This window comes from Henckelia pumila, chromosome 4 (genome assembly GCF_033568475.1).
Source record: "Henckelia pumila isolate YLH828 chromosome 4, ASM3356847v2, whole genome shotgun sequence".
Taxonomy (NCBI): domain Eukaryota; kingdom Viridiplantae; phylum Streptophyta; class Magnoliopsida; order Lamiales; family Gesneriaceae; genus Henckelia; species Henckelia pumila.
Window position 1 is genome coordinate 31,212,809 of NC_133123.1, and position 23,502 is coordinate 31,236,310.

At 33.3% G+C, this 23,502-nt stretch overlaps 3 protein-coding genes across 7 annotated transcripts; 1 reads left to right on the top strand and 2 right to left on the bottom strand.

The window, feature by feature from the left end:
- The first annotated feature begins 239 nt into the window (after nucleotides 1-239).
- LOC140860164 (CBS domain-containing protein CBSX1, chloroplastic) lies at nucleotides 240-3,647 on the top strand. Of its 5 annotated transcripts, none has more exons than XR_012143615.1 (9): nucleotides 240-495; nucleotides 589-676; nucleotides 844-908; nucleotides 1,697-1,745; nucleotides 2,068-2,120; nucleotides 2,459-2,574; nucleotides 2,691-2,748; nucleotides 2,858-2,936; nucleotides 3,381-3,647. XR_012143615.1 is itself a non-coding variant. In XM_073263011.1 (9 exons), the coding sequence occupies exons 1-8, from the start codon at nucleotides 286-288 to the stop codon at nucleotides 2,895-2,897; spliced, it is 711 nt and encodes a 236-aa protein (XP_073119112.1). In that variant the 5' UTR covers nucleotides 240-285; the 3' UTR covers nucleotides 2,898-2,936; nucleotides 3,381-3,647. The 5 variants fall into 5 exon arrangements, 3 of the variants coding, with proteins under 3 accessions (XP_073119112.1, XP_073119113.1, XP_073119114.1); XR_012143616.1 differs by having other exon boundaries at nucleotides 3,386-3,647; XM_073263011.1 differs by having other exon boundaries at nucleotides 2,826-2,936.
- A 4,574-nt stretch (nucleotides 3,648-8,221) lies between these two features.
- Nucleotides 8,222-9,196, bottom strand: LOC140860165 (ethylene-responsive transcription factor ERF011-like). Its single transcript, XM_073263015.1, has one exon. It carries the CDS (start codon nucleotides 8,944-8,946, stop codon nucleotides 8,467-8,469), a length of 480 nt encoding a protein of 159 aa, XP_073119116.1. The 5' UTR covers nucleotides 8,947-9,196; the 3' UTR covers nucleotides 8,222-8,466.
- A 4,066-nt stretch (nucleotides 9,197-13,262) lies between these two features.
- On the bottom strand, nucleotides 13,263-16,065 carry LOC140864266 (SUMO-conjugating enzyme SCE1-like). Its single transcript, XM_073268334.1, has 5 exons — nucleotides 15,885-16,065; nucleotides 15,682-15,765; nucleotides 14,095-14,247; nucleotides 13,882-13,995; nucleotides 13,263-13,612 (listed from the first exon to the last, which is right to left on the bottom strand). The coding sequence occupies exons 1-5, from the start codon at nucleotides 15,951-15,953 to the stop codon at nucleotides 13,550-13,552; spliced, it is 483 nt and encodes a 160-aa protein (XP_073124435.1). The 5' UTR covers nucleotides 15,954-16,065; the 3' UTR covers nucleotides 13,263-13,549.
- Nucleotides 16,066-23,502: the final 7,437 nt, after the last annotated feature.

Genomic DNA, 23,502 nt, shown 5'->3' on the forward strand with positions numbered 1-23,502 from the left:
GGAAGAGAAACTTGGCCAAGAGCCAACTTGATTTAAAACAAAAACAGAGATAGTGGGCCTTCCTTGAATGACCCAACTTAATATGGCCTTTTGTTACAATCAGGCCTTAAGGTCCAGAGCCAACTTTCTCGTTGACCACGTTTTCAAGCTGGACCTTCATTGAGCCCAAATTATTTTCGATTGGGCCCAAATTCGACATCTAAATAACGGAGCGAAGATATTTTTTCGATGCCGTTTCAGTATTCCACTTCTCCAGCGGCCTCCGTGTTCACACGAATTACCAAAATGATGTCAGCCTCGCCGCCGGAATCTCTCTTCCTCTCTTCCCTCCGCCCCACCTCCGCCGCGTTCCACCGTCTGCTTCCCTGCAGCTTCTTATTTCCGCTCGGACCGAAACTGTCTCTTCCCACGAATCTTGTCTCAGTATCCTACCAAAATTCCAGCTCACATGGGCTCGTTGTCGCTGCCGCTGGCTCCACTTTAACTGCCAAAGTTGTTCCATTTTTGCTCCCTTGTTCCCTCATTTCTGTTCCTTTAATCTTTACGAAAGTTAGTTTTTGTCTCATTTTTCTTACTAATTTTGTACAGCCAAGAAATGGGGTGTTCACTGTGGGTGATTTCATGACAAAGAGAGAAGATTTGCATGTTGTAAAGCCCACCACTACTGTCAATCAAGGTTTTTGTCTTCACCTATTCATAGTTGCTTGCTTCATCTTTATCTTGAAGATTATTTGATAGTAAAAATTTAAGAATGATTAATTTTCTTCTTCTTCTTCTTCTTGTTTTTTTTTGGTTTTTCGTGTTTGTTTTTCCCGGTTTCTGAAAATTATTTTGTTGGAACAGCTTTGGAAACTCTTGTCAAGAATAGGATAACTGGTTTTCCAGTGATTGATGATGAGTGGAAGTTGGTAAGTTTTTTTTTTGTTTATTATGTTAAAGAAAATTTTAAACTTCTACTGTGTTGATTATTTTTACCCTGTAGGTAGAAATCCTTGATGGCAATCATTTTTATGATCTATTACTTTGGTTTCGAATTATGGTTAGGCAAGTACTGAATTGCTGCTTCATAAAGTTTAAATAATAATATAGGAATAAGGTTATAATGATCGGATTTCTTTGTTGTTATAACACTGGACTAGGTCTTGTGCTAAACCGTACTCATGTGCTTTAATTTTTGTTCTATGACTAATAATGAAAAATAGTTTCATCATTGAGCAATTATATCGAAAAGGGAAACAGGAAAAATTTGTTTCGAATTCCATATACTTAACTAGAACAAGGGTTGAGTAACTCAAACTAAGAATATGAATCTCATCAGCTTATGTGTTTCAAAACCATGTTGACGAATAGTGAAAAAAGCAGAAAACAAAAAACCATGTTGATGAGAATAGCTGGAGCATTTTCACGGAGGCTCGGGGGAGTTATAATTTAGCTGGAAGATCTCAATAAGTTTACTGATGCAGTGACAAATATGCCCGTAAAAGAGTTGATTAACACTTTGCTCTGTGCTGGAAAGTAGCAAAACTTCATTGTGTAATATCAGCTTCTATTGAGAAACACTCCCGTTCATTTGCCCACGTGTAATTTTTTCTACATTTTTATGGTATTTTATGCCATGTGTAACTTTGGAAAAGTCCTGATATATGAAAAAATGTAATAAGATAACATTGCATGACTGAGCCTCTCTGTTATCCAGGTCGGTCTTGTGTCGGACTATGATTTATTAGCGCTGGACTCTGTCTCAGGTAAATGATATACTTCATTTATGACTTCCATTCTCTACAAGTAGATGGCGGCTTCAATTTTTCATCTTCCTTGAATATTTTCCTGCATGCATCTTATCCAACTCATGTTTTGTTGACTTCTTGCACTGCAACTTGAAATTATTTTTAGGTTCTTTGATGGAAAGATTGAATATATGGAACTTCATAAATTTTAAGTATTTCTCATTAAATTTGTTCCTTTTTATTTTATGTGAGTTACCTTAATGTCTGCCTTAGACTTTAGAAATACTGCTTGTATACATTCAGTTCTTAACAATTACGAGTTTTCCCACGTTACCATCAGGTACTGGAAGATCGGATACAGACATGTTTCCTGAAGTTGATAGCACTTGGAAAGTATGTATACATTTGCTTCTTGAATTTATATATCTTTTTTGTATATACTTTGCAGAGAGGTTTGCAAAAAGTTATAAATTATTACTATCCGTGGGAATAAATAGGATAAGAAGAATCGGAAAAAACTTTATTTTGATTCCATGGTAGTGTGTCTAACAATGAGTTTTTCGATTAGTGAGTGCATCCAATCAAGTTCTTGTGTCTCTGATTCTGATTGGCTGTTGATATCCTGTTACTCCGAATGTACGTGCTCACATGAGATGCTGCCGTGGAAAATTTTATTTTTAGAATGTTCCCCATTAAATTCTCGTGTCTCTAATGCTGAAAATCCGCAACAGACATTCCATGAAATACAAAAGTTGCTTAGCAAAACCAACGGAAAAGTGGTCGGTGATTTGATGACACCAGCTCCGATGGTTGTTCGTGAAGCCACCAATCTCGAGGATGCGGCAAGGTTGTCGCTTTGTATATAATTTATTTCATCGTATCATTCAAGTTTTTTTCCCTTTTTCCGTATTTTAATAGGCTAGACGCCAAAGTTTTACAAATGTATCTTGCATTTATAATCAGATTGCTGCTCAAGACAAAATACCGCCGCCTTCCTGTCGTCGATGGGGATGGCAAGCTGGTAATCACCAATACCTTATATTTTTTGTTTGCGCATTTTTATTTTTTACTGTACCTCTATTATTTGCCGTTTTGAAGGTCGGCATCCTTACTCGAGGTAATGTTGTTAGAGCTGCTCTGGAAGTTAAACAGGATGAATTAGAGGCATGAGCTTGGAAGTTTGTACATATGCAAAAAAAAAAACTTGAGGTAATTCTTTCCCCATTCATTAAGTATTGAGAACTGCACTTGTAAAACTTGAGGGAGCAAGATAAGCCCCATGTTAAACTAATAACAAAAAGTCACTCCAATAATTGTTTTAGCTAATTAGTAATGTTGAGTTAATTTAATTAGTGGACCCCTAAGTATGAGTGATTATGATAATATATTATATTTTTTAAAAAATGTTGGAGCCTTGTGCAACTACATCTGATAGAGACTGTCAATTATTTTTAGTATATTTCCTATAATTTGGCCGGTGGTTGAAATTGCAAAATTATTGCTTATATATTATGTCCAAAAATTTCTATTATGTTCAAATTTTTTTGCATTTAAATTCAAAATGATGCTTCTTGAATAAATATATTTTCTTTTTTCCTTTTTAATTTATTCTTGCTAATTTTTCCCCCCCCCAAAAACCTACTGCCAAATAAGGTCAGGCACACGACTCATGGACGAAAGAGATTTCGCGAGTTTGGACGAATTTTACACGAGGCAAATGTAAGTTATCCATTTTATTTATGGATGGGGAAGGTTGCACATTGTTATATATAAAGGGGTAATTTGTATTGTCTTTCTTGGATATTTTTTCTTCATCAAGCATTGTATGTGCTTGCCGTTAGTGTAGGTTTAGCCTTATCCTTTAGGGTTTACTTAGTATTGAATCAATATTGATGATGTTAGTTGGAGACTTGTATTTTCTTCCAATGTGACTGATTGATCACAAACACACATATATATAAATAATGTGAATGATTTGAGTTGGAGGCAAATGACTCTGTCAAAATTTATATGAATTCAAGACTCCAAATGTTTGGCAACCAAATAATTGTCCAATACCAAATCATAAGAATGATGCGTATACTTTGGTTTTATATTGTTTCTTGGAAGTGTTTTCTTTATTTGTTATTGCTCAAACTTGTGTTTTTTTATTTTGTAAGTTGTAACTTCGGTAGTTCTAAATTTGTTATGGGAGACATCCTATAAGGTGGCAATGTGGCATGTGGATGAATGAATTTGAATTGAGGTATAAGTTTAGTCTAGGATTCAAATGACTCTCTTGTGATGATGAATTTAAATGCAAAAGCCAGTAATGTTTGGATAAATAATGAGAAGTGTTTTTATTTTTATTTTTAAATAAAAGTAGAAACATATATCGAAAAGCTAGAAATTCTAGCTTAAAAAAACATTTTATTAAGTGTTTTTTTAAAATACCTTTGTAACCAAACGCTATATTTTTTTAAGAAAATCTATTTTTATTTTTTTTTTAAAAAAGAAGAAAACAAATACCTTTAATAAATTACAAGAACAAATTCGTTGGTTTGTTTGGATAAATCTACGTACTTGACGATTAATTGCAAAGTTCAATGGTGGATTTTTAATCTTTTTTAATATGAAGTTCATTCAAATCATTATCTCAATTTCTTGAACTCGAAAATCTAAATACAAGTTAGATCATTTGAAATATACCAAGGTTTGAAATCAATGCAGACTGAACTCATATAATGCGTTTGTATTGAGTCCTTTAAATATATAAATTCAAGAGTAGGTTGTCTAATTGGAGTTATTTTTTTGTAAATTCAAATATAGAGTTATTTGGCTAAATTTAGTGCATGGGATTTCAACTTCATCTCAGTTAATAGTAATCGTGAGTGATTGTAAATATATCCAATATTTGTGTCATTTAAAATCCACTTTTAATTCATTAAAAAAATCAAATCTTTCTGTTCAAATGCAATAATGATGAATTTGAATAATGGATTAGAAGTCCATGATTTCAAATAATCAATCCAAATGCATCTTTATAAGATTATATTATATTTGGAATGATGCATTGGGATTTGAAAGAGAATTTCAAATAAAAGTATTTGAAAAACTATATATTTATGTAACTGAACTGAATTATATAATGATTTTGGTTGAGAATTTGAGATTCGTATGTTCTTTATTCCGGCTTGTCCAAGACGTAAAAATTTTGATAGGAGAGTTACTTATTTGATCATATTTTTACATAAACTTAGTAGTTTTTTCATTATTAATTGATTTTGAATAAATTCAGATTAGATGACAATTTATTTATTTTCAACCGTTCGCACAAAAATTTAAAACTGCATGGTCATTAATTTATGTACCCAATGAAATAATTCCAGCTGAGGTTCGAAAGTGACTTGTCAAATGAAATTTCATTTCTTTTAATTTTGTGAATTGAAAAGTTGTTTTCAATAGTTTATATATATTTCAATAAGATAATTAATACAAAAAAACTGAGACATTTATTAGATATATATTCATGGACTATTTATATTTACTAGTAAGCGGTCACAGGTGATGTGGACATTTTTCTTTTGTGTACTGATTGAGTTAACATTTTGTCTTGCATGTATGTTTAAACATACGGTATTATATATATATATATATAGCGTAAATAATATTTTGGTACTGTTGAAAATTACTTAGTTAGTACATCATTTAAAGAAAAAGTTAATTTACCTTGAATCCTAAATTAATTTTTTTCAACTATTAATATTATTAAATTCAACTAACTATATATTTTTATTTTTCAATATTGTTTTATAGATTAAAATCGTAAAAAATAGATTAAATTTATATTATAATAAATATGTACAACTGTTTTATAATAATGTTACAATTAATAATAATAAAACAATTATAATACATAAGTATAATTTTTTTAATGATGTTATAATAGTTAACTAAATAAATTATATCTTCAATTATAAAATATTTAATCAAATGATATATTTTCTCTATCTATATATATTATAATCCTATAATCAGATATAAATTAATTTAAATTCAATAAATAAACGACTAAAAGTATATTTTAACGTATTGATAAATATATGATAAATAAAATTCTTTTATATTTAAAATTAAAGCCTAAGTCGAAAAACCACGAAATTGAATAGAAATGTTTAAAACAAGTGCAAAAACATCCGGCTATTAAAAATTCAAATCACATAAATCGAAACAATAAATTAGATTTATAGAAGTCATATTAGTTGCTCCAAACTTCTTATATATCTTCCAATCGTTTTTTTTTTCCTTTTTCAGGAAATTAATACATTTTTTAATGATTTACAAAATTTATGTTGAAATGGATCGAAAACAAAAATTTGAATAGTTAAATGGTTTTTTTGGATCGTCCGACAGGACCGACACAATACCCTCGGATCACTTCTCAGAGACATGTATTCGTTTTATTATATTTAATCAAATATATTAAAATATATTTTATTTGTATTATATTATTATATAATTATAATGTCGAATATTGGTAAAAGAAAAATTATATTATTTTATTATATATTTTATAAATATGTTTAAAATATATTGTGTTTTAATATAAAATTTATCTATTGAGGTAATTTTTTATTAAATAATATTACATTATTTTAATAGAACGCGCATGATACTTGTTTAATATCATAAATTATTTTATATATTTCTTAATGAAAACTTGCGCGTATACATGCATAAAGTTTGGTTTCATCACAAAAATTTAATATTTAGTAATATGGTAAATTATAGATAATATTAATTTGAGAGAAACGAAATAACTTGTAATGGAATATATGATATTTGGTATATAAATAATAAACTTCAAAATTTATTATCATAAATTTTGTTATTGATTTTTCGAATAAAAAATTTTCATATTTCGACATATTTTTTGTTTAATAGAAATATCGTGAATGTACTGTATAGTAATAGACTAATAGCTAGAGAAGCATAAATAAATATGTTTGTGCTCGCGCACGGAGTGAGAGGCCGACAGTGCCAATCTGAGGCAAGTTGACGAGGGCAAAATTACGGAAATACTTCTAGCTAGATTTTTAAAATTATACACACATTATTATTAATAAAACATGAAATATATTCCAAACCCCTCCATCATTAACAAATAACTCACGTTTTTTAAGCATGAAAAGTGAATTTTCTTTCTTATTTATATATTATAATTATATATTATAATACATCTATGTTGTCATTTAATTCGCTATTATATTAAAATTTTTGTTGCATATACTGATATACACACATATATTTATTTATTTATTTATTGTGATTTTTGGTTATCTGTCCCTCGACACAAATCATATATCCACCCTTGTACAAGTATATATTTTGCAACCTATAAACTATACAAACATCCAATTAATGTCACTTTATGATAATGCATCCCGCACTAAATTATTTGCCAAGCCACTCGTGCGCCTCCTGTTAATCAACTTACCTTTTATTGGAAGTTTGACACTAAAACTGGAGGGAGTATCATTTAATAATAGAAACTTACACAACAGACATAAAATTATATATAGGATTTAAATGAAATGAAAATCAGCCAACATATTGAGATCTAGCTAGCTAATCATATACCATACAGAATTTTAAATACATACAGAAATATTTATAGCTACAATCTAAGGAGTTGGTGTGACTTATTTTATAGCACATTTTAATATTTCAATCGACATGTACCAATATACTATGATAAAAGATATTAATATAAATATAGTCCTAAGTTATGTCATCTATACTTAATATATATGTGGTATGCTTAATCATCTCGAGCTAGCTCTTATAAAAAAATGTTCGCCGTGAGTCAAATTATTTAGGCATTATTCAATTGATTCTGAGATAAAATATTTAACAGCAATAAAGTTGAAATCAGTTTAAAACAAGGCCCTAGCTAGCTAGTTCTAAGTACATATATTATTTTTTTTTTGGAAAAAAAGTTCATATGACTTCTAGTAGTGCAATAACAAATTAGGGAAAATAACTAAATTCATCCCACAAATGGCCTACTCTAACTAATTAACTTTAGTTTTTTTCCTATTATTTTTTTCTTTTACTTTTTGTGGGAGTACTGAAGTAGAACCAAATATCGCTAATGGAACACGTTATCGATAAGACCGTAGATTTTGTTGATGTGTTTGATATTATATGAACGATTAAGTGAAATTAAAGTCGCAAATTCCCAAAAAAAATAGGGTTCAAAAATCCCCAAAAATCCAGTTGCGCGCACCCAAGTGGAGCATGCGTAGGGTCACGGCTGTTCCTCCGCCCCCCCTCCATCACTCGGATCCCCACTCCCCCCGGCCCCCAATCATCATCCACACCTGCCATCACATGCAACATTATATATATTTACATTCATTTTAATATCAAACATTAAATTAAATTAAATTAAATTAAATTAATATTACTGCAAACAATAACATATATAGCTAGTACTTGGGAGAGAGTCAAAGAAATTATAACTGTTGTATCCAAATTAAAACTACCGGCCAGGTAGTACTACTGCATGTTAATTAATTGTAATCTCACACGAAACTCAGCTGCTACAAATTGACATCAAAAGCTTAATACAATTAATTAATAACAACAACAACAGAAGAAGAAGAAGAAGAATTAAAGAAGATACATACGATTACATGATCTAATTTATATATAATAATATATATTTGTTATTATGTTGAAAATTTTCAGATCTTCTTCACCAATATTCCTCAGATTGGTCTTCGGGCTCTGGTTCGGGCTCCTTGTTCAGATCAATGTCATGATCATGGAACCAAGAGGGCTTGAGCGGGGGATATTGATTGGTTGCATGTTCCCTCTTGCCGCCGCCGCCGTGCAGCGCGTCCACCCTAGCACCGACCTCCGCCGCCACCCTCCTTATGGAGTCGGCGGAGAGGTCCTGAAGTCCTCCGGCGGAGAGCTCTCCGGGGAAATTGAGCTTGGCCGTGGGTCCGCGGAGGTAGTACACAGCCGTGTCGTAGGCCCTGGCGGCCGCCACCGGGGAGCAGTAAGAGCCTAGCCAAATCCTGGATCGTTTGTTGGGCTCCCTTATCTCCGCAACCCACTTGCCCCACTTGCGCATCCTTATGCCCTTGTATGGATTGTCGCTCCTCCTCCGCGCCGCAGCCTTGCTCGCGCCGCCAGTCTCTGAAACGCCGCCGCCGCCGCCACCCTCCATATATATATATGTCTGCTATTAAAGAAAAAGAAAACCCCTGTTGTTGAATATGATTAAACAGAAGAGGAAAAGGTCGAGAGGGGGGTTAAATAGGAGGGATGGGCGAATAAAAGACAGAAATAGCAACGTGAGGCATGCGAGGAGGAGCTGTGAAATCTGGGCGTACAGACACGTTAGTTTATCCTTAAAACCAAGTTTAATGACCCCCAAAACTAGCTTACAAAATGCACCGACACCACCACAAATACAATTCTTCTTCTCTCTCCATCATTACTCCTCTCTCTCTCTCTCTCTGTGAGATACTTATATACACACACACTGCACTGCACTGCTTGGGCCCTTTGTGTATGTATCGGTACTGTATGTATCTATCTTCCCACGTCAGCCCTTTTTTTTTTTTTTTAAAAAAAAAAATAATGTTGTTGTTTTTTTTAATAATATAATATGTATAATATAAACATATAAATATGCAATTAATATTCATGTTAGAAAGTACTCATGCATGTAATAATGATTAAATATATAACTTTCTAATATTATTGGATTCGACGAATGCTTCAAAATTCATATAAGAAAGAAGGAATGAATGAATGAATTAGAGTCGAGTCTATTTAGATGATGAAAGTGATAATTTTCTTACTTTATTATAAGATTTTTTTGTTTTTTGGTTTAAGAATATAGATAGATGGAAGTAGGGGGGGGTTAAGTCGGTGGTCGGCAAATTGAAAGATGCCCTTGTGACTTGACTTGGACTTGTATTTAATTTGTTTATTTGAAGTATACACACACACACTGTGTGTAAATTCTATCTTCTCCTAATTTTATGCATGCGAGTAATGAATATTGTATATAGCAAACTCCACCGACGTGTCTATATATACATTAAAGCGATTTTGGTTTTTCATTTTATCAATTATTAGTTTTGATTTTTAGATAATTTAATTTTTTTTTTTATCTATCGAGAGCTGACACTACACATATACTATTTTTGTTCAAAGTTTATATCTTAAAATTCTTAACTACGATTTAGTTGTTGGCATTTGCATACCAATTAAATTTTGACTTGTGATAGATTTGTAAATTTTAACTTTATGTATTTTTATATACATGCTTAAAAAAAAACTGTATACATAATTAATAATATGGAAAAAAAAATTAAGTTACTTTCAAGTGATAACTACTTTTTCTAATTTTTATTTTTATTTTTATTTTCCTGTTGACATTTTCAAAGTTCAGAAGTAAGTCCTCCAGACTGGTCTGCCGGCTCAGTGGACTAATTGACGAATGGTTCCAAGAAAAAAAAAATTGTGGAGTTATATATATATATCCATGTATTCTTGCCATATTTTATTTTCAATAATTGAATCTCAAATAATATGTGATGTCTTTAATTTGTTGAGGCTCTTAATTTCACTTATTTCCATATTTGAAATAAGATCTTAGGTGTAGGTACTTTAAAGCTATATTGTGTACTGATGACATTAAAATATAAAATAGAACAACAATTGTTTTATAAAAATAGAGAGGAAGTTATTATTGTGATGTGGACCACAACCATATATAGATGTACCAAAATGTGTTTGCGCAAATATATATATATATATATATATATTTGATTCTACCATATTTATTTGGTTCATTAGTATAGAATATTATTCGTCCGCCATAAGCTTGAAAGAGAAACTGATGAAGATTGTTAAACAAAAATCTATATTTTTTTTGAGCTCACAAAATTAATCTATATTTTTTGTCATGCAAGTTTATGTCTTCTATTTCTTCATTATGTTGTAGAGCAATTTATGATTTTAATCCTTTTACTTATGCTTTTTCTTCAATTGTAATCATTTTTCACTATAGTGATGACATGAAATCATAAAATGATGATGTATCATCGAACATATATAGATGACGTGATGTCGGACATTGCTGATGCATCTGATATATATAATTTTTCTGACTATTTAAAATATTAATTATAACGATTTGATTTTTTGGAAGCAATAGTTTAGATGAAAATAAGATGGATTGTTAGACAAAAAAAAGGATTTTTACTTAATTTTTTCATGTAGGAAAACAAGGGTTTTAAAGGAGCACTATAAATAATGTGTTTATAAAACAGGAAGCCGATGTTTAGCAATTATGGCTCTCAATTCATGAACCAATGGTCAACGTCGATTTTGATTAATCATTTAGGTGTTAAAAAGTCAACATCTCGAATTAAAGGAATCAGATAATAAATTAAATGTTGAATTTTAATTTGATTTTTTATGAAATCGTGATTTTCAGCACAACTTCGTAGTTTTTTTTTTTTTTTTTTTTTTTTGTGGGGGGCATCAGATGGGATGCAAAGTCAATGTTCAATTTATTAGTACTTTTCTCGAACTTACAGTAGTAAACAAATAATCGTACTTAAACTTAATTATCTCACAAATAAAATAAAACAATGCCTTCGAACATGCATTTTAATGCATATATATGTTGACAACCAAACATGCTCAAAATGAATCTTAGTTTGGTATTTATATGAAACGAAAATTTTAAAACTGGTCGTTCGAAGTTGGTGTAAATGTAATCTTTGTCTTTTAACCAGTCAAATTTGGGTATGAATCCGATAATTTTGTTTCTTTTACAATTTCAGCCATTTTCTCTCTGAAGTTATATGTTAGGGAAAAAAGAAAAGTGAAATAAAAATTCAAGTGATATAAGATTGTAAATCTAGGAATCTTCAAGAACAGTGGTCGATACTTGTATAGTTTATGTACTTTTAACTAACAGTTCCTATGTTACAGAACAAGTACAGGGAATCAACAAATCTTAATTTTCTAAAAAAGATGAGATTCAATTCAATGATTTAGTCCCAAATTAAAGGGCATCAAAAAATCATTAATGGAGTCATTTACCAATCCCAATACAATATTAAAAACGTGTTTTTTTCATGTTAATTGTCTGGAATCAAAGGATTTAATGTTTTTTTTAATTAAGTGTGCGTAGTTTAATTTTCTTGCCCTCTCCCCAAAAAAGGGTTTAATTTTCTTGCACATACCCGAACCCTCGGGGGAAGTAGACAGTTTGAGAATGAGACATGTTGGCCGCCCACATACAACTTACGATGCAAAGATAAAGTCAATTGTTGGTGAAGAAATCAAAGGTCATGCATTAAATTTAAATATAGATGGAATTTTTTTTTTAAAAAAAATTAGAAATAAAAAAGTTATGCTATATTTATTTAAGATTGTGTTTGGACTGATAGACTCGAGAAAATGAATTTCATATCATTTGACTTACTTAGATCAACGAAATTGAAGTGGATTCAAATTAATTCCATATCATCTCATATAATTTCAATAGTGATAGTGTATAACTAAAAATAAGTTGTCATTTTAAATCCATGTCTCAAGTTTTTACTCAAATCAAATTTCTATCACTCCTAGAGGCCAGGCTACAAGTACAATAACCCTTTTTTTTTTTTTTTTAAAAAAAAAAAAACCATTTTCTTTAAAAGAAAACACATAAACCAATCAGTTTTTATACATTCAAATTGCTCCTTTTATATAGTGTTAAAATAATTATTAGACCAGGGAGGGTAGATTTCAACCTAGCATATGGGTAATACCCCAATGATAGATTTAATATCTCATAATTTGCCACATCAATAATATATAATTAATTACGCATATGTGTAAAAATACAAACCGTTGGATGCATGATTTGGGTATTACCCATATGCTAGGATCTCATCTACGAGGAGATAAAATTAAATTGAGTTACCTAATCTTTGAAGTGATGATGACATTGAAAAGGTTATTTTGTCTTAGGATTTAAAAATTGAGTGGCTTCTCTTAATAAAATAAAATTCAAGGATAAGATTCCTTACTCTTCGATAAAGAAATTTGTTTTAAATTGTAATTTTTTTCCATCTCTGGAAAATATAATAATTTTTTTAATAATATTAATTATTATTATTATTATTATTATTATTATTAGGTTTAGCACATCATATTACGTGCTTTTAGCATAATTTTGAAGCTATGGTGCTCGCTCTATATATCTTTGACCTGTATTCAAGTAATATACATTTTTTATGATACTAATTAAATAATGAGTAACACTCCTATGAGACCGTCTCAAATGTGAGACTGTCTCAAATATGAGACGGGTCAATCCTACCCATATTTACAATAATAAGCAATACTTTTGGCATAAAAAATAATATTTTTTAATGAGTGACCTAAATAGGAAACCCGTTTCACATAATTAACCCGTAACCTGTGAGACCGTCTCATAGGAGTGTTTGTCTTAAATAATTGAGGTACGTGTAGAACATAATTCAGTACAAATTAGATTGTGAAAAGTAACAGGAGCTGAATTAGACAGCACACAAATTTCAATTTACAACCAAAAACGTAGTATCAAACCAGCACGCAACATCAAGATTCAAAAGCACATCCTTCATCATCAAACACAGTTCAAAGTTCAAACCAATTTGTTGCTACACTTTTCCTTCACAATCGATGGTCGGACACAGTAGATTCAAGAACACTCACGACAAACAGCTTTGTTGAAGCTTCAACGGTCACCGAAAACCGAAACAAGTATGTACTTGTTAAATAAGAGGTGGATACTGCTGGGACTGCTGCCGAACCCTCTTCTTGTACTCGACGGCATTCTGCATGAGTATAGTGAGTTAATTAAAACCAGCCAACACCAAATTCGAAACTGTATCTACTCGAAGATGGTAAGTAGCTAATAGCATTCCCAATGTTAGCCTGCCTATCCTTTGAACTAGTTATGATTCTTGCGTATTTATATGCTCCAAATGGACTACCATCATTCTTGATGATAATCGACTTTGAAAATATGCAAAAAAAAAAAGCATTATGATTGAAAGCACGCAACATGTGTAAGAGAGGTAATATGATAGAAAAGCTCTGGTACCTGGATAAACAGTTGGTACCCATCAGTTTGCGCTGGATCAGATGGATTAGGTTGATCCAACAAATCCTGGATGCCGACCAAAATTTGCTTCACTGTGATGGCTGGTCGCCACCCCTGTTGATTAAAAACAGGTAAAGCTCTGATTTCCAGTACATGAAGTGAGCAGTGAGCCAATAATTTTCACGTGGCTAAAACGAAAAAAAATGTACTTACACTATCCTCGTTTAGGATTGAGAGGCAAACGGTTCCGGACGGGTATATATTAGGATGAAAAAATCCTTGAGGAAATTTACACTTTGGTGGCTTGCTCGGATAATCTTCACTGAAGTGCATTGTAAGAGGGTAAAAACCTCCATCCCAATCAGACTGCAATATTTTTCATAATTAGACACACACAGAAACAATCCTGCTAGGGACAAGCAAATTAACGACTAGATGATGACTGCTTGTAACCATCACCTAAAAACTTACGAACATAATTCCATCAAAATCAGAAAATTTCACTCAGAACTCAACAATCTCAACCTAAACAGTGGCACAAGAAAATGAATATCCTCTTTTCTCCTGCTTAATTATCACATAATAACTTTAATGATAAACCTTTGTTTAATAAAAACTCAGGCAAAATTTGAACCAAAAAAATTTGGCAACTCAAAGCATTCTTCAAGATAAATGGAACATCTCATAATCACATAGGGACAACTGAAAGTCATGCTTTGTCAGTTTTGATCGAATAAATATTGAACTTCGCATTCCTCAAAAACAAGAAAGATATATGTATTGAACTTCGCATTCAACATGCTATCATCCAAATTTGGATGGTAAAAAGGGAACTATATATCTGGCTTGTTAATCTAAAATTGGCTATAGTAGGCAGTATCATATAACTGAGACAAACATATCGAACGAAGTGTATCACCACAAGATGAATATATTAATTTCTTCAACAGTTCGACTATGTTAATCGAACCACGTTATGTTCATCTTCTATTGGTATCAAGATATGTGAGAACTGCATGACTGTTAGTTACTCGTTCCAGTAATTCATTGAGCTAACCAAGGTCATAAAGAAATCAATGTCTTGCATCCCAAACATACGATGTGCGCGAAAAGAGAACAAAGAAATTTCTCAAGCCATCACATAAAGATGGTTTGCCACCAAAAAAGCATAATGAAACACAGAAGGACCTACCGAAAAAGCAGAACAAAAGTCACAGGAGTTTAGAAGAATAAACCGTAACAATCTGCTAACCACAATAATAATATAATATTATGGGAAAATCAATCCTCTAAGTTATCATGTTTTCTGCTTCGTCATTTAACTTGTCAAAGTTAGGTTTAATTATTTTAACGATGCTTGTTGTTTGATGATGCCATGTCAGACCATTTTTTACCAAGTGGGCGCTCTAGCGAAATATGACTAAAACAAATTAGAAAGGCAAGATTATAGAAATAAGATCCAGTTTTGACGAGTTAAAGGACGACAAAAAATGGACAACTTATGGAACGAATTCGGCATTTCTCTTTACTAAAATCACCGGGACAGTCAAAGATTCGAAGACAATCCAAATAACCTTCAGATAATAAAGTTGGGACTTTCTTATCACTGTTTAAGAAGGTGATAATCAACAGTATGTAACCATTCATTTTATGTAAATGTATGAAGAAATCTATTTAGACATGTAAACCTATAACTCCAACGATGCTGAAAACATATCTAACGTTCAAATAAATGCATCGCGCGATTAAAAATCGTTAAAACGATCAAATTAACATCAAAAGATACTGTAAAATACTTACCCCTGCCTTACCAGGGATTATGCATTGCCACAGCATCAAATTCACTGTACCATCGGGCAGCATCTCCGGTTTAGCAACAAAACCCTGAAAAAAAAAGGCATTTTACAGAAAAATGTTCCAAATTAAACAACAAATCGACGGAGATAAATAAAATGAAAGCAAAACAAACAACAAAATAGGAAAAAAAAAATTCACAATCGAACATGAGGATGATTTTTGCGCCAGGCTTTTCGTTCTTCAGCCAGCCGTCCGCGCGCGATCCCTCCAGACATTGTCCTCCAAAACACAAGATTACCCTTTTATCACTACAAAATTTCTTCGGGCTACAAGAAAGAAGAGAAGATTACGAGTAGATTTTAACACTGGGTTTCGGCTTCGGGGGTTACATATAAATATATAGAAAATAAAGGCATTGGTGAGAACGGACGGCTGAGATTTGATACTTTCTAAGAAATGCGACTACTAGAAAGTAACAGCAAAAGCGTTGGAGATTAGCTTGAATCTTTTCTGGGAACCTTCTCGGGGAAAAAGGTGAAAAAGGAAAAGTGGCTTTTAATTATTAACAATTAATAGTTCTGACTTGAAAAGGAGTTTTCTGAAATTTCAAAATCATTTTAAATATATTTGTTAAAGTTTGGTTGTGATAGTTTTATCATTTCAATAAATAATGTATACCTTCTAAGTAGTAATAAATTTGCTCTATCTTTCTTAACCTTTCCTCTGTCAAGAAAAGAAGAAGAATAAAAATTTATGATATGTAATTATCAGTGTTCTAAAAATTCCCGCCTAGGTGGCGGGCGGCGGGCTGCCACCCCGATTAATGGCTGGAGACGTCGCCCGATTAATTGGCCGCCTAGGCGGCTGAGGCATCGCCTAGGCGCCTGCTGCTTAGGCGGTTTACCCATTAATAAAAAAAATAAATTTTTAATTTTTTTTTTAAAAGTATAAAGCAAACCGTCAACTATCTTTATTCCGCCATTCACATTTTGAATATGTTTAAATATCATGTATGAAAACTTGATATTCATTAATAACTATGACTATTTACTATATTAGTATATTACTATATTATTAAAATTTTAAAATAATTTCATAAAAAACTGGAAAAATATAAGAAATAAAAATTATTTTTTTATAGTAGAACTCATAAATATTTCAAAATATTAATTATTTAAGTTTAAAAAAAACCGCTCGGCCTAACTTTTTTAGAATATTGATAATTATCGTAATATTATATCGTGAAAGAAGATCACATAGTCGTTATACGTAACAATTGTAACACAAAATTGTAAGTTAATTATAGTTATTGAATTCATATACGCACTTGAGAGTTGAGATTAGATTATTTTTAACAATTTGATTTAAGTAAATTCTTTTTAAAATAGGATGATTTTAAGGAATAAAATATTCCTTTCAATCTCCCCCTTTTTGCCTTTCTGGATAAAACACATTTAATTTACAAACAAATCAACTAAACTCCCCCTTAATCAAAACTCCCCCTGAATAGATTCTCCCCCTAAGTATATCCAGAGGTGTTGTCGCGAGATGTTGGCAACATCTAGCTATGACACCTTAAATCAGAGACCATAAGAGCAATGAGAAACATAAACATGAAATCATATCAGAGTTAACACCACAAAACGACAGTTTTGATTAGGATCAGAGAACAAAAAACAATACTAAACAAATAAACAAAAAAAAAACAAACTAAACTAGCAAAACCAAAAAGAAACTAAAACTAAGATTAAAATTGATTGCTCTCAGATTCCGTTTTGATTGCTCTCAGATTTCGTTTCTTCTGCTTCACTTCCTTCTCCCCCTTTTTGTTCAGAAGGGCCAGCTCCGCTTAGTAGTGATTCATAGTGAGCCTTTGACCCTTCATAATAAGCTAGGTCAGTCTTTGCTTGTGCAATCTTCTGCTCAGAATGCACCAATTGAGCTTGTATGAATGCAGGATCAACATCATGAACAGTAGAGGAGGGGTACAAAAATAGCAGTGGTAGAGGAGGTGTTGGCAGCACCTACCACAACACCTGCGGCATCAGCTGACTCAGACCAAGGAAGGTCTATCTTCTGATTTCCTTTGAGCAATGCAGGTGCGATCTTTAGCAAATCTCCAGGAGCAATAAGTGCTTCATCATCATCCTTCTCAATCTCTTGAGAGAGCATCATATAATAGATGAATGATGGATAAGGCAACTTTAGTATAGGTTGAGCACAATCTGCAAAATCCATGACTATATCAAACACGAGTCAGCCAAAGTTGAATGCAATTTCAGTACTAATAGCATACAAGACAGGGGCTTGATGCTTGGTAACCACATTGGAATTTCCGGATGGAGTCCAAGTCTTCACGGCAGTTTTATGGAGGACAGAGTAAAAAGAAGTGAGCTTGGCTGCTGGAAATTTCTTAGGATGAGCTGGGTAAACAGTGACATGTCCTCCAGTGATGACAGATGTCATCTCATCCATGGTAGGCAGAGCAGCATCATCAGAGGCAGGAGTCTGGAGAAATCCATTTATAACGGCAGGGCTGAAAGAGAAGATCTGCCCACGCACATAAACATTCTCATACTTCATGTATCTAGGATCCTTCACAGCTTCAGTGAGATTGCAGTAGAACTCACGCACCAGTTCTCTGCAATAAGGACCAACAGTAGTAACAGTAAACAGTATGTTCCTTACCTTGAAAAATCTCACCATGTTCTGAGCTCCATAGCTCTCAACATCAATGTTATGCTCCTCCAGAAACTCTCGATCAGCATAATTCTCCCAGCAATCAGCAATCTCCTTGGAGTAAAAAGCAGATGAATAGGACGAGTTTACCTGGTATTCTTCGCCTAAGGTGTTTTCCAGGGTGTCGGCAACACCTTCCTCAATACCTTTCTCTTCTTCTTCTTCAGAGTCATCAGAATTTGACTCTTCTTCCAACTCCTTCTCAGCATCTGAATCTTCACTCGAATCAGAGCTGGAACTATCAGAAGGTTGTGGGCGGTTGTCAGCAAATTCTGCGAGCATCTCCTCATCTGGTTCATCTTCAGATTCTGGAACAGGAGCAGTAGCAGTAGACGTTGGCTTCTTGCTTGCAGACTTCTTCATTTTAGCCATGAACTGGGCTATTGACATCTCTTCTTCATCGAACATAACAGGAGGAACAATAGATGTCTCCTCAACAGTAGTAAAAGATGCAGGTGCATCTTTCTTATCATCCGCAGCAGCAGCAGGTGATGGAGTTTCTGACTCGGTGGAGTCCTTATCAGAGGAATCACTTGCGGATTTGCTTTCAGCAGCAAATGGAACCGGAATAGCATCTCCAGATGGTTCCTGGGTACTCGATTTTCCCCTTTTTCGGCGGACTAGCTTAAAATCTTCACAGAGCTCTCATCCCAAAGGTGAATTCAGTGTCCACCAAAGATGGTCTTGATGGTTGTCCTTTTCCACGGAATCATTTGGAGGCAGTGTAATCTGGGTTGTATCCAGCTTGTCTCTTGGATCGGCGAGTTAAGGGTTTCGTGGGAAACATCTTATTCACCACGCTCATGTCTGGTAAATTCTCTACATCGATGGCATTGCCAGGCTCTCTTGGAGCGATGGAGTCCAGAGACACAGGTTCCTCGGCAACAGGAATGATTGCTTGCTCAACCACAGGATGTGGTGATGTAGGTGTTGTGACACCTTCCGCAACATCTTCCGTATATCCCATCTCAGAACGAATATCGTGTGAATCAAAATCATTTCCTGCCATTAAAATATGAAAGAATGAAGGACACAAAAATTTAGAGCAATTTGAAAATCTGGAGAACAAAGAATACACTAGAGCGATACGAAACAAGGAAGTAGAATATTTCCTTAAACAGATAAGAACACAGATATATTAGACACCAAATCTTTTCCTATTCTAGCTCGGATTCTGAGTAGGCCCCAACGGTAACAAAATCCCCAACGGTAACTCTTCAAAAAATGGTAACAAATCCGATTTAAAATAGGCAATTAATCCCTTGATTTTCATCGATAATCTAGGCCCAAATATTTCATCAAATATTTCCAAATTTAACTCCTCATCAGAAATTAACACCACTGTAACAAAATCCAATCACATTCAAATTCAAAAAATTCAGAGGATAGGGCAAAAATCAAAATTTTTATTTGATCAGAATTTGTAACCTTTCGGCCAAATATATTCACAAATATGCATGCCCTAATTATTTTTTTAAAAAAAGAGTGTGACATAAATATAAAATGCAATTTTATGCACAAATAAATGTTGACAAGTGAGGTGTTATCCACGATGTTGGCAACATCTCCTAGCAACACTTCAGGATTCAGAAAAATTATTATATCCAATTCATTATTTTTGCATAAGTGGTAGCATGCACACTAAAGGAACGATCTTCAAATGGACCCCTTTAGGTAGCTTTTTCCATTTGCTTCTGATTATCAATCAAATTTGATGATTGATTCAATTTAAGCTTCATCATTTTTTGTTCTTTTGTTATTCTAAATTTGCAAAGTAACTTTTCATTTAGGACAAGATCATGGAATACACGAACGTCCATTCACTACTTCGTGACTTAGTCAGAACTCTTCTTCAAATTATCCGAATTAAACTGTAAAATATTTTGCAAAGAATCCTGAGTGAAAACCAGTCAATGGTTACAAAGTATCCAACACATCACAAAACAAAATGAATGCATGAATGCAGTATGCCTAAGATCCTAAAAATTCACATGCATGAAAAGGTGTTGTCACAGGGTGCTGGCAACACTCCTGACAACATCTCGGTTCTGTCTATAATGCACACATACTGAGAGACTTCCTTAGACTGAAAAATCTCTCGAAATCCAAATCTTTTGTGAATATATCAGCTAATTGGTTATTAGTTTCAACAAACTCAATTAAGATCATGCTTTTCTCGACCAAATTTCGAATAAAGTGATGTCTAATGTCAATGTGTTTGGTTCGAGAGTGTTGTACTGGATTTTTGGATATATCAATGGCACTAGAATTATCACAGTACACAATAGGAGTATCACTCTTAACACCATAATCATTTAGCATTTGATTCATCCAAAGGAGTTGTGAGCAACAACTACCAACAGCAACATACTCAGACTCGGTAGTAGACAGTGAGACACAATTTTGTTTCTTACTATACCAAGATACTAAGTTATTCCCCAAGTAAAAACATCCTCCTGAAGTGCTCTTTCTCTCATCTAAATCCCCAGCCCAATCAACATCACTAAACCCTACCAAATTCGAATTGGTTTCTTTAGTGTACCACAAACCCAAATTCAAAGTCCCTGCCACATATTTCAGTATACGTTTCACAGCTTTCAAATGAGTAACTTTTGGGTTAGACTAGTATCTAGCACACAGACAAACACTCTATAGAGGGTGTTGTCAACACCTTCGGCAACATCCTCCCTAGACAATTTTTCATTAGACCCCATAGATGTGCGCATGTGTTTAGTGTTGTCATTCAGAAACTTCTTCACAAGATTTTTAGCATACTTGCTTTGACACAAAAATATACCATCATGCATTTGTTTCACTTACAAGCCCAAGAAATATGTTAACTCACCAAACCATGCTCATCTCAAATGTAAAAGACATGCACTTCACAAAATCATCAACACGTTTATCATTTGAAGCACAAAAAATTATATCATCCACATAAATTTGGCAAATTAAGATATTACCTTGAAACTTTTGCACAAACAAAGTCTTATCAACTTCACCTCTTTTGAAGCCAATATTGAGCAAGTACTCAGTAAGTCTTTCATACCATGCACGTGGTGCTTGCTTCAATCCATACAATGCCTTTTTCAACTTATACACATAGTCAAGATGATTTGGATCCTCAAAACCCTTAGGTTATTTCACAAAGACTTCTTCATTAAGGATCTCATTCAAAAAGGCACTCTTTACATCCATTTAAAAAAGTTTCATTCCCATGTTGCATGAAATAGCAAGCAAAAGTCGGACAGACTCAATGCGGGCTACAGGAGCAAAGGTTTCATCAAAATCCACCCCTTCAACCTGTGTGTACCCTCGAGCTACCAACCTAGCTTTATTTCTAATGATGTTTCCCGACTCATCAGTTTTATTCTTGAAAATCCACTTAGTTCCTATGACATTACCATGAGCAGGACACGGTACTAAGTACCAAACATCATTCCTAACAAATTGTTCTAACTCTTCATGTATAGCATTGACCCAAAATTCATCTTTTAAAGCCTCTTCAACCTTTTTGGGTTCAATGTTTGACACGAAACAAGAGAATCTTACCTGAGAATATGTAGAACTCATGCACAACAAACCTGCCATCTTTCGATAATCCACTTTCTCTTTCCTTCGAGTTTGCAAGTCTCCATGCACATCTTCAATAACCTGTGAGGTTGGATGATTCTTCTAAATTCTGCTTGGAACATTCTTTCCAGCTTCATTTACCTCACTGTTCTCATCAATGCTCTCGTCAGTAGGCTTTTCAACTTTTGATTCTGGATTTTTTGTAGGAGGTGTTGTCGAAGGTGTTGGCAACACTCCTTTGACAGCATCTAAATTTCCAGAATTATCCAGCAGATCATTAACTTCATCCTCAGCTGTTTTCTTCTTTAGATCTGCAAAGTCATCAAAAACAACATTAATTGACTCAAAAATAGTCCTTGTTCTCAAGTTATACATCCTATAGGCTCGGCTATTTGATGAATATCCCAAGAACATACACTTATCACTTTTTGCATAAAATTTAGCAAGATGATCCCTATCATTCAAAACGTGACATACACATCCAAAAACATAAAAATATTTAAGGTTTGGCCTCTTTTCCATGAGAATTTCATAGGATGTCATAGTAGTATCATTCCTCAAATAAACTCTATTTGAAATATGGCATGCAGTATTCAAGGCTTCAGCCCAAAAACGTTTTGAAATATTTTTCAAACTCAACATCACTCTTGTCATCTCTTGCAAAGTCCTATTTTTTCTTTCAGCAATTCCATTTTGTTGTGGAGTTTTAGGAGCAGAAAATTCATGAGAAATACCTTTCTTATCACACAAACTTGCAAAAGAGGAATTTTCAAACTCCTTACCATGGTCAGTACGAATTCTGATTACCTTCAGATTGTATAGGTTCGAAATCTTAGTGAGCAGTTTCTTGAAGGCATCAAATGTGTCCGATTTTTCTCTTAGAAAATTTACCCAAGTATATCGTGAGAAATCATCCACACAAACAAAAGAATATTTCTTACCTCCAAAGCTTTCAACATCCATTGGACCCATCAAGTCCATATGTAAAAGCTCAAGGCAGCGTGTTGTCACAGATGTTGGCAACACCTCGTGTGACACCCTAGTCTGATTCCCTTTCTGACACACTTCACACACAAATGGAATACCAGATTTTAAGTTAGGCATACCTCTTACAGCATCTAACTTACTTAAGTTCTTTAATGTCTTGAAATTTGCATGACCCAATTTTTGATGCCATAGATCAAACTCATTAACTTTGGTGTGTCTACAAGCCATATCTTCTCCGAGTTGATAGCAGTTGTCGGATGACCTAGTACCTGTCATGACACAGAGATTTGAATCATCAAAAACTTTGCATAATTTCTTATCAAATTGCACATGCAGATTATCATCACAAAGTTGGCTTATGCTTATTAGATTTGCGGTTAATCCTTCAACATGAAACACATTGCGAAGCTTGGGCAGACCAGCAACATTCAAAGTTCCCTTTCCAACAATGTTTCCTTTTGAACCTCCACTATAGGTTACTTTTCCACTTTTCTATTCAACATAGTCAGTGAGAAAATTTTTGGA